The sequence below is a fragment of the Gymnoscopelus microlampas genome (genome assembly GCF_963454915.1).
Source record: "Gymnoscopelus microlampas genome assembly, chromosome: 19".
Lineage (NCBI taxonomy): Eukaryota > Metazoa > Chordata > Actinopteri > Myctophiformes > Myctophidae > Gymnoscopelus > Gymnoscopelus microlampas.
In genome coordinates, this window is record NC_139956.1 from 5,959,966 (window position 1) to 5,972,547 (window position 12,582).

Sequence of the window (12,582 nt, forward strand, 5' to 3'; positions counted from 1 at the left end):
ATATAATGACTTCCTGAAAGCTGACCAGAAGCGGCGAGATGAACAGGCTCGTCTGGCTGCCAACAAATCCACCAGTAGGCCGACAGACAAAACTCCGCCAATAGCAGCAGCATTTGATATTTATTTATTTAACCTTTATTTCACCAGAGAAATCACATTGAGACTAGTGTCTCTTTTACAAGTGTGCCCTGGCCAAGAGAAGAGGCAAATAAAATGTTACACAGCTCTGCCAGTAACGACAATACAGGACATAACAAAACAAAGACAAACATGACATCCGTAATACCAAAGACCTACTACCAATAGCACCAATACAGACTATTTAAAATACTAATAACAACAATACATCATAAAACTAATAAACTAATATAAGACTAAGATCACAGCATTTGCTACTTGTCAAAGCAGGAGCAATGGTTGGAGAATGTGCCCATGGCAATCCTCTTAAAAGACACTAGAGGGATCAATGAAGCCAATTTTAATCTGGTCTGTAGATCGTTCCACGACCAAGGCCCAAAAAACGCAAGGGTTTTTTTCCCCTGCCTCAGATTTAGTAGTGGGTACGACATAGCGCATCCAGGCATTCGATCTGAGGTTAAGCGAATTTTGGACAAGATTAAATTTTGAACAAATGTACGAGGGGGAATTTCCAAGAATGGCTTTATATATAAAAGTGTACCAATGTAGCAACCTGCGAGATGCTAAGGAGGACCACCCTACTAGGGAATACAGAATACAAGGATGTGTCCTATAGGTGGAGCTGGTAATGAACCTCAACGCAGCATGATAAAGGGGATCAAGTCTACCCAATATTGAGGGACAGGCGAATCGATACACAATGTCGCCATAGTCGAGTTGCGACATAAACAGGCCAGTGACCAGCCTTTTCCTTGAAGCAAAAGAAAAACAGGACTTCATTCTATAAAAGAAGCTTACTGTGAATTTTAACTTCTTAATCAACGCTTCAATGTGATGATTGAAGTTTAACTTGTTATCCAACCAAATTCCCAGATATTTGTAAAGCACCACCCATTCGATGGTTACTCCTTCCAAGGTGGTGATATTTGGGGGGATAATGTCAGCTCTATTTGGAGTAAATAGCATGGCCTTGGTTTTTTGGCCGTTTAATAGCAATTTGCTATTTACCAATTCATGCTGCAATGAGACAAAATCTGAGGCCAAATTTGACACTGCTACATCAAAAGAAGGAGCACAAGAGTACAGAATTGTGTCATCGGCATACATATGATACTTACAATGCTTAGATTGACTACAAATATGATTGACATACAAGAGAAAAAGCAATGGACCAAGAATGGAACCTTGGGGGACTCCTTTCTCAAGGGTGATGGAATCAGAAATGGTATCACCAAATTTGACACACTGTGTGCGGCCAACTAAATAGTTTTTGAACCAACCAAGCACATTTTGGCAAAAACCAGCTTTAGAAAGGACCTTGAGCAGTACGTGAGGATCCACGGTATCGAAGGCCTTACTCAAATCAATGAATAAGGCCGCACAAAAAGATTTCTTACCCAGGGCTGCCCTGATGTCGTCGATAACATTAAGGCATGCCGTTACAGTGCTATGTTTTGCTCTAAAACCTGACTGCATGGGGTTCAAAATAGAGTATGAATCAAGAAAAACCTTTACCTGATTTGATACTTGGCCCTCTAAGATCTTTGCCAAGGTGGAAAGGTTAGAAATGGGCCTGTAATTGTTTACATCACAAGGATCGCCAGCCTTGAGAAGAGGGGAAACATTTGCTTGTTTCCACTCTTCAGGTAGACTTTGAGTGGCTAAGGAGATATTGAACATATCAGTGACAGGTTGAGCAATGATAGCCGATAAAGGGAAAAAAATTCGCCACAGATAGCACCAGAGCTAAAGACCTAAATAAGAAAGTTATGGAGTTTATAGCAATAGACGACCAGCCTTTCTCTGTTGTGGGGGATGTGGGTTTTCGAGCCTTCGTAGAGCATATGGAGCCCCGTTACACACTGCCCTGTCGCAAAACAATTGCTGAAGTTTGTCTCCCCGAATTATACCACGTTGTGGCCGGCCACATCCATGAGCTTCTGGCTGGTGACATCCCTGCCATCAGTTTTACTACTGATATTTGGAGTTCAGACGTTAGCCCTGTGAGTATGCTTAGCCTCACGGCACAGTGGGTTGACAAGGAGTTTAACCTGGTCAAAGCAGTGTTACACTCCCAGGAGTTTACTGGCTCCCACACTGCAAATGCTATCTCAGAGGCTTTTGAGAACATGTTTGAAACATGGAAAATACCAAAGTCCAAAGTCCATGCTGTAGTGAGGGATAATGCCAGAAATATGGCGAAAGCTATGAGGGACATTAATCTGACTAGTTTTGGTTGCATGGCGCACTCTCTGCAACTAGTGGTTCACGATGGCGTTCTGACCCAGCCTAGCGTCTCGAGTGTGTTGGCAATATGCCGAAAAATAGTCGGCCACTTCAAACATTCACCCCTTGCCTGCTCGCGCCTGCAGACTGTACAGGCGACACCAAAAAGATTACAGCAAGATGTCCCCACTCGCTGGAACAGTACATATCTCATGATGGCCAGCCTTCTGGAGCAAAAGCATGCACTCGCTGCATACGCAGTTGACCACGACCTCCCCGCAAACCTCACTGCGCAACACTGGGGATTCATTGAAAACTTAATCACACTTCTCTCCCCATTTGAACAACTGACGAGAGATATCAGCGCATCAGAGGCGTCGGTTGCTGACGTGATCCCCTCGGTGAGAGCGCTGAGACGTCTTGTAAGCAAGGCTGCTGCTACAGACCATGGTGTCAAAACAACAAAGACGGCATTATTAGAGTCTGTGAACAAACGGTTCAGTGAGTACGAGTCTGATCCCACTTTCTTAATTGCAACGTTACTGGACCCCCGCTACAAGGACCGATACTTTGACGAGGATGTTAAACAGCGAGCCCGAGCAGCACTTGACGCGCAACTGGTGGACACTGTGGATGAGGCGCGCGTGGATGAGACGCATGGAGAGGGTGCTGCGACGAGCGACCACCCACAGCGCAAGAGGGCCCGAACAGACGAGGAACAACAGGAGCGACCCAGTCTACACGACATGTTTGAGGAGATTCTGCAGGAAAAGGGACCAGAAATGCCAAGGTAAGGTATATTTTGTAATCTCTATTATTGTTGTTATGTTGCTGTTAGCGCTATTTTGTGGACCACACTTGCATTGCACTGCTTGTATCCTACCTGTATGGATAGTGAAAAATAAAACCTCTTTATTCTTTTTTTCTTTTATTCTTTAACGACGAGGGTGGCAGAGCAGCTGGATAGTTTCTTTGCAGAGGCCCCCATTCCCAGAAATTATTCTGCATTCAAATATTGGCAGGAATATCACCATCGTTTTCCAGCACTGGGGCAAATGGCCCGCAAATACCTGTGTGCCCCATGCACAAGCGTGGACAGTGAGCGGCTGTTCAGCACTGTGGCTCACGTTTTGGATGAGAAGAGAAATAGGCTGACCTCTGACAAGGTAGAGATGCTCGTCTTTGTAAAGAAAAACATGCATCTTACCAAGAAGTAGAGGCCCACTATTAGGGAAGGAGGCTTTTTTTTTGTCTATTTGTTTTGTTAAAGACTGAGGCCCATGTTCAACTCCACCAGCCTACTGCAATGGAAACACAAGGTGTATTGTATGAAAAATACAAGAGATGAAACTGTGAAAAATAGCCCTATTTGACTTTGTATTTGTTTTATATTGCTTTTCTTTCTTATCGCTTTTAGATATTATATTTTTTTAATTTAATTTGTTTAACAAAATATTTGTATTGGGCTGTTATTTAATTTATTTGTTTAAATTGGCCTGTTACCGTAAGTACAGAAGCATGTGTCATTGAGTAGGTAGGTAGTTGTATGGCAGGCAGTTTTCTTTTCATCAAAAAACATTTGTATTTTATTTTTTGTAATCAGAGCCTCCTATTGTATTGTGTTGCACAGCAGGCTATTAGTGGCACTGCATCTTGACTTGAATGTGTATGGTCTTCCCTAAGGGTTTATGGCTGCTAGTGTTTTGTGAGGCTGCATTGCAAGCTTTGTTTGTTTACAGTTCAGAGATGATGTCTTGAATAAGCCTGGTGTTACTGTTAAATGTTTGGCTGAATAGGTGTCCATGTCAATCCATGGCATCTAAAGTTGCACCTTTTCATATTTTTCAAGTGAGTACTACTGACCACATTCACACTGACCAACCATGATACTGACATGATTCTGACCATGATACTACTGACCAATGATCATGATACTGACATGATACTGACTGACATGATACTGACATGATACTGACCACGACACTGACATGATACTGAGTTACTGACCATGACTGACCATGATACTGACATGATACTGACCATGATAGTGACCATGATACTGAGTTACTTACTGACCATGATACTGAGTTACTTACTGACCATGATACTGACATGATACTGAGTTACTGACCATGATACTGACCTACTGACCATTATACTACTGACATGATACTGACCATCATACTGACATACTGACCATGATACTGACATGATACTGACATGATACTGAGTTTACTGACCATGATACTGACATGATACTATTACTGACCATGATACTGACATGATACTGACATGATACTGACATGATACTGAGTTTACTGACCATGATACTGAATTATTGACCATGATACTGACAAGATACTGACCATGTATTATTATTTGCACATTCGTTTGCAACAGAGACTGTGGTGACTGAAAGAAGGCTATTTAGCTGGATGTGAAGCAATCTGTCTTCTCTTCTGTAAGAGTTACATATTAATAAAGAGATTGTTTCATACATCTTATTGAATTTGTGCTCATTAAAAGTGATAAAGGGCTGAAATGATTTAAGATTGGGCTTTTTAAATACTTAATTTATTTTCCTGGCACAAAAGGGTGAATGAATAACAACGTAAACAAACATCGGTATCGGTATCGGCTAAATTATTATTTTAAACATCGGTATCGGTATCGGCCAAGAATTTCCATATCGGTGCACCCCTACATGGAACTGTGTCATTTTTAGATTTGAGCTAAAAAGCATTATTTTACACTTTGGGCTATTCAAAAATAGCAGATATAAAAGCTCATAGCGTGGCACCGGGTGCCGCGCTACGAGCTTGTAGATCTGCTATTTTTGAAAAATCGTGAAAATGTGTGCAAATCTTTGAATATATATATTTTTAAAGCGAACATTTTTAACTCAAATCTTTGCTTCTGGGGATCCCTGGAACTAAATATTTTGATGGGGGTCCGCGGCCAAATACATATAAATGTGGGGGTCCTTGACATGAAAAAGATTGAGCACCACTGATATAGACGTTTTTCAGAAAACTGTTGGGATTCAGGAGACATGTAGAATCGGCTTCAGGTCTCAATGGGTTAAAAAAAGAAAATGTACTTTTTTGAACTTTGATAAAGTATTTTCAAAAGCATGTTGACTACTTAAGTATTTTCAAAAGCAATGGTCCAGTACTTACAATTTTAACAGAGCAACTTTCACATGTAGTTGAGTAATATTTGACCAGTAGTAGCCTATCTATACTTTGACTCAAAGTACTGGAGTTGAGTACTTAGTCCACCACACTCACCTGCTTGTGCCAAGATGAACTCCTGGTAGCGCATTCCGATGTTGTTGCGGGCGGTGCAGTTGTAGCGTCCAAAATCTCGGTCTGACATCGGTGTCACCTGAGAACAAAACGACAAGCCTGATGACCGTCTGTTTGACCATTTTCAACCTGGCATCCCTATTTTGGCCATGGTCATTATACATTATAGAGTTGAGTTAAAATGTTATAGCAGATTTAGAAGCTTCTCTTTCACTCATAATAACAATAGTAATAATAATAATAACTTATTTGTGCTTTTTACCCCTTTTGTGTTGTTATTATACTGTAGCAGATCTACAAGCTACAGATCTATACTGTAGCAGATCTACAAGCTCACAATGCGTCACATCGCGACTCATTGTGAGCTTGTAGATCGGCTATTTTCAAATGGCCGAAATGTATATAGGGCTGAAGTGGTTAATGTATGTTTTGTAATAATAATCTAAATCTACAAAGCAACTAGTAACTAAGGTTGTCAAATAATTGTAGTTGAGAAAAATTGTAAAAGTACAATATTTGCCCCCGAGATGTAGTGGAGTAGAAGTAGGGGTACCGTATTTTCCGCACTATAAGGTGCATCTGAGTATAAGGCGCACCTTCAATAAATGTATTATTTTCATATAATATATATGCGGTGCGCCCTATATTATAGGGCGCACCGCATTATAAGGCGCATCCGCACTATAAGGCGCACTGACGGTGCGCCTTATAGTGCGGAAAATACGGTATTGAAAATGGGAAATAGAGTAAAAAACATTCCTCAAAAAGTTGACTTGACCCATTGAGACCTGAAGCCGATTCTACATGTCTCCTAAATCTCAACAGTATTCTGAAAAACGTATGTTTCTATATCAGTGGTTCTCAATCTTTTTCATGTCATGGACCCCCAAAATGATATGTATTTGGCTGCGGACCCCCATCAACATATCTTGTTCCAGGGACCCCCCAGAAGCAAAGATTTGAGTTCAAAATGTTCGCTTTAAAAATATATATATTCAAAGATTTGCACACATTTTCACGATTTTTCAAAAATAGCAGATATACAAGCTCGTAGCGCGGCACTCTTGTATATCTGCTATTTTTGAATAGCCCAAAGTGTAAAATAATGCTTTTTTAGCTCAAATCTAAAAATGACACAGTTCCAGGTCTTAATAATGGGTTAAGTACAGTACAGTACGTGAGTAAATGTACTTTAGTTGCTTTACACCACTAGGCCTACACTCTACGGACCTCTAGCAGGGACCTGCCCACGGTGTTGTGGACCCGCATGTTGGGCATGCCCTCGGCAGAGATGGTGAATCGCTCCCTCCTCCACAGCATGGTGGCGGGGGGGTTGGACATGACCTCGCAGCTGATGTTCACCGCGTTGCCCTCCCAGGAGTAATAGATGGTGTGGTTGGTCAGGAACTTGGGCATGTCTGGACATCACAGAGAACAACACGAGCACAGAGAGAGAGAGAGAGAGAGAGAGAGAGAGAGAGAGAGAGAGAGAGAGAGAGAGAGAGAGAGAGAGAGAGAGAGAGAGAGAGAATTGCATTTTTATGGCGCTCTTCTAAGTACTCAAACTTACTCAAAGCTCTTTACAATGGTTCATTCATTCATACAGGGGGGGGGGGGGGGACAGTCGACGCCAGCGTCCCCACTTTTCCTCTAAAGGAATAATGTTTCATTAACACTCTCATGTTCTCTCTTGACTAAATTAAAAAGGAAAGAGCTCACTTTTTAATTGAAGACGCTTCACGCTGGGTCAAGGTTCAGCCCTACCATTATCTCCAACAAGAATAAAGAATTCAGGATGGTCAACGGAAGCTAATTTGGCTCCACGAGCAAGGAAAAGGACGGGCGAGTAATAATGGAGGAGGTGAGTGATGCTATTGTAGATCCTCTGGGGGCCCGTTAGGCCGCCCCCCCCCGACTCAGACAGAGTAGTATTACTGTTGTTTAACCCTTTAAGGCAGGGAAGGGAACGCATGTGTGTCATTTTAAGATTTCTTTGGCTATTAAAAAAATAGCAGATATACAAGCTCATAGCGCGGCACCGAGTGCCGCGCTATGAGCTTGTAGATCTGCTATTTTTTTTTAAATCCTGAAAATTTGTGCAAATCTTTATACATTTTTAACTCAAATCTTTGCTTCTGGGGGTCCCTGGAACAAAATATTTTTAGATGGGAGGGGGTCCGCGGTCAAATACATATTTTTTTGGGGGGTCCTTGACAAGTTTGAAAACCATTGATAATATAGCAACTGAAGTAAAAAAAAATACATAAAAAAATATCAAACTTTCGGAAAAAAGTACTTTAGGATTTAGAAGACATTTGTAAAATCCCCAGAAGCAAAGATTTGAGTCAAAAACTTTCGCTTTAAAAAAGTATATGTATATTCAAACTAAAGATTTGCACACATTTTCACGATTTAAAAAAAAAAAATAGCAGATCTACAAGCTCGTAGCGCGGCACTCGGTGCCGCGCTACGAGCTTGTATAGAGAGAGTATAAGAGATCTTAAAATGACACGGATGCGTTCCCGGTCTTAAAGGGTTAATGCTGGCTCACGGGATTCTATTAAAGAGATTGATGGCCAGCCCTCTGTCACAGACCAGGATGTGCAGACGCCCCCCCCCCCCCCCCCCCCCCCCCCCCCCATCATACTGTACATACACACCGTTTCTTAAAGGACGACTTCACCCATTTTGAACCTTTTCTTTAATTGGTCCTCACTAATGCCCATGATACAATGGTACCTTTTTGTCTACTCGGTCTGTGTCTCAGAGGAGGGCTGCAGTGGACAGTTCAGAGACCCGTCTAAATGGTAAATGGTGCATTTATATAGCGCTTCTATCCAAAGCGCTTTACATTGATTGTGCCATTAACCCATTCACACACACGTTCACACACCGATGGCGGGGGAAACCATGCAAGGCACCAACCTGCTCATCGGGAGCAATTAGGGGTTCAGCGTCTTGCTCAAGGACACTTCGGCACTAACTCTAGGGGAGCGCCCCAGCCCGGGATCGAACTGGGAACCTTTCGGTTTTCCAGTTCACTCTACCCGGCCACTCTACCCCTGAGCCACTGCCGCCCCCCCCCCCCGTCTACCAGTGACATCATCGATGGCGATGCAGGCTTTCTATTCCTGGAAAGTTGCGATGCAATAATAGAAGCCATTGTTTTCGCGTTAATAAAAATCTAAATAAAAAATCACACCCTGTGTGAAGGTAGCGGCGCCTTTGATACATTTTGTCATCGATATGTGTTTATAATGTGTTTATAGCCATGTGTCACGTGAAGCTTGACCAATCACTTTGTTGACGGGTCTGACCAATCAGAACGTTGACGGGTCTCCGTCAACGTTCTATACCTAAAGGTATAGAGCGGCTAGTGCCGCTAAAAATGTGAAATCTTGTCACAGTAAAACATCCTTAGTGTTACTCATTTGCCTTTTAAGATGGCTTTTACTTCTAAGTAGTGGAGAAGAAGTAAAAGTACAGACAATTGGAAATACCACACACACAAGAGCCACACTCACACTCAATGTCCAGGAACATGCTCTTCTGATGGCCTCCAATCCTGCTGAAGGCCTCACAGCTGTAGTGGCCCAGGTCAGACAGCTTCACGTCACTGATGGTCAGCGTGGACTTGCCGTGGCGACCGCGGACCTCAAAACGCCCATCTTGGCTCTAAACGCGCACGCACGCACACGCACGCGCGCACGCACGCGCACGCACGCACGCACGCACGCACGCACGCACGCACACACACACACACACACACACACACACACACACACACACACACACACACACACACACACACACACACACACACACACACACACACACACACACCAAAAAAAAAGGAGAGCGATTATACATACATTTCACATTAGTTTCTAAATAAAAAAAAGTAGTTCAATATATCTGAGTATATGAGCTACCATCGTCCAGCAGTGTGAGTCATCGATGTCATACGCTGTGGATTTACTCCAAGGTCATTACTTCTGCATGAAGACAGATGGTATCACTTTGGGCTAACAGGTCAATTAGAGGGGAATAGAGTAATCACTCCTGTAATCAATGGATGATCGTAAATGAGGAGATGCTGGGATCTTCCTCGTTCCGCGCACGACGCTCCAGCAATGTGTTTCTCACTGCCCAGAGGAACTGCTTAAACAAAAAGGTGCCTTGCCCCTTTATTTGTATTACTTTTTAGTGATTTTTTAATTTATTTTGTTATGTTTATTAAAGGTAGGGTAAGTGATATTTTTTGGTTAAAACAAAAAGTATTTTATTAAAAGGTTAAAGCACTATATTCTGATAGTGATCATTGCTATAGAGTGTTTGTTCAGTAACAGGAGTCTCCCCGTCTCTCCAGCTCTTTAATAAACAGAAAATACATTTTTTTGTAGGTGTCAAAATCTCAGCCAATCAGGAGAAAGTACCCATTTTTAAGCTTCATTTTTATAGTGTTCCAGTTCAATTCTTTTCTGCTCATTTCTTAGTGTCATCACTTCAAATTGCACTTGTTTAATCTATATCCTGATTGAGTTCTCTGTCCTGATTGGATAAAATTGGAAATGAAACTGAAACTGAAACGAAAATGTATTTTCTGTTTTATAAAGAGCTGGAGAGACAAGGAGACTCCTTTTACTGAACAAACACTCTATAGCAATATCAGAATATAGAGCTATTTAACACTTATTTTAACCAAAGGCAATCACTTACCCTACCTTTAAGTTTTACATTTTTACCAAAAATAAACTTAAACACAAAATACAAACACAAGAAGCAGACAAGGAAATAGACAAAAAAATGACTTTTTTTGTATGCAGCAACCTTGCCAAAATGTACTTAAAGAACCAAAAGTAAAAGTACTAAAATGTTTGAAAATAGCAGATCTACAAGCTTTTCAAATAGCCTATGCAAAAAATAGGGCTAAAGTGGTTAATGTGTGTTTCATAATAATAATAATGTGTATCTGCAAAGTAACTAGTAACTAAAGTTTTCAAATAATTGTAGTGGAGTAAAAGTACAATATTTGCCTCTGAGATGTAGTGGAGTAGAAGTATTGCAAATTGGAAACACTCCAGTAAAGTAAAAGTACCTCAAAATTGTACTTAAGTACAGTACTTGAGTAAATGTACTTGGTGACTTTTACACCACTGCTAGAAAGGCCATAGAATAGAAATATGACAGATTTAAGATACGGGAAGACAGCCAAGAAGGATACATGGTACAGACATTATGCAGTTATGAGGTCATCAGGCCAACTTACCATATTTACTAAGCTACAAAAAGTAGTGGCTTCACAGTAAAACATCCTCAGTGTTACGAGGCAGTCGTATACTGACTGAGAGGGTAGAGAGGCCATCTGTTAACCCTTTAAGGCCGGGAAGGGAACGCATGTGTGTCATTTTAAGATGTCTTTGGCTATTCAAAAATAGCAGATACACATGAAAAAAGTTTGAAAACCATTGAAAATAGAGCAAAAAACTTTAGAAACAAAAAAACTGTTAGGATTTAGAAGACATTTGTAAAATCCCCAGAAGCAAAGATTTGAGATAAAAACCTTTGCTTTAAAAAAGTACATATATATTCAAACTAAAGATTTGCACACATTTTCACGATAAAAAAAAAAGAAATAGCAGATCTACAAGCTCATAGCGCGGCACTCGGTGCCGCGCTACGAGCTTGTATATCTGCTATTTTTATAGAGCCAAATAAATCTTAAAATGACACAGATGCGTTCCCGGTCTTAAAGGGTTAATCAGAAGGTTACCGGCCAAGGACACTGCCACCGGTCACTTTATAGCATCCACATGCTCACAAAAAATGTTTACAATTTAGATCTTTACAACCTAGGAGGAAGAACCTCCTTGTGCACAGCACCTTAGATGCTGATGTCATGTTAGATGTTACACTAGGGCCCGATTTCTCCAACAAGGATTAAATAAAGCACGACGACGACAAATACATATTAATCCATGGACAAATACATATTCATTTGGGGGTCCTTGTCATGAAAATGTTTGAGAACCACTGGTTTAAAGGAGCATTTCACCCCTGGAAGAACTTACAGTCGCTCAATGTTAATAATATTTGTAGTAGATGACAGCAGCAACATTTGAAATTTGCACCCTATGGCCATAACAATATAGAAGTCTGTGTGTTTGACTGGGGTTTGACTGGACAGCTGCATTACTACAATGACCGTAAAGCTTTGGGGCCACTGCCCTTCCTTGTGGGGAGGGGAGGCTGCGTGGGGGTGTGGTCTACATTGCAGTCAGGAAATCAGGTGAGATAAAGAAAATCGGCGAAATGTCCCTTTAAATGACATTAGGAAACAAGCCCCCAAAAAAACCTGCAACCGCCAATATTTACAAGCTACTTAAAAGCAAAACAAGCCCAAAGTCGCTTATAATAAGCAGACATGGCAACGCCGAATACAGTAGGCTACTCCTCACCCTAATTTAACTCCGAAGTTCGTTACAGGAGAGGAGTCTCTGCACAGACTGGAGTGCAAATTGAGAAAGTAACAACCTGCCTTAAACATGGCTGACTGCGGTCATCCATCATGAACGGGGAACGCGGAGCCGCGCCAGCCCGTGTTTGTCTTTGCATATGTTTAGGTGTGTTGCTTCGCCGCGTCGCATTTCCATAATTGCATTTGCCGCGGGGAAGAGAAGGCACTTACTCTCATTTTCTAACCGTGATTTATCAACCGCAGCGTTTCGAGCCAACACATACATTCATTCATCACTATGCCGGTAGTGACCTTTTTCCCAAAGCAAAGAATGGCAGCCATCTTTGGAAGCTTTTTTAAGCCATTCGATACGGGAACGCGTCTCTGTCGTGCACTTTAGATGTCTTTGGGCTATTCAAAAATAGCAGACATACAAGCTCGTAGCGCGGCACC

At 41.6% G+C, this 12,582-nt stretch overlaps 1 protein-coding gene across 1 annotated transcript in view; it reads right to left on the reverse strand.

The window, feature by feature from the left end:
• The window catches only part of LOC311035279 (neural cell adhesion molecule 2-like), a 658,788-nt gene that overhangs the window by 65,148 nt on the left and 581,058 nt on the right, over nt 1-12,582 (reverse strand). The window contains exons 9-11 of the mRNA XM_084043386.1: nt 9,197-9,347; nt 6,903-7,090; nt 5,655-5,751 (exon numbers count right to left, since the gene is read on the reverse strand). Coding sequence (XP_083899512.1) covers nt 5,655-5,751; nt 6,903-7,090; nt 9,197-9,347 — 436 coding nt within the window. The remainder of the gene's footprint in view (nt 1-5,654; nt 5,752-6,902; nt 7,091-9,196; nt 9,348-12,582) is intronic.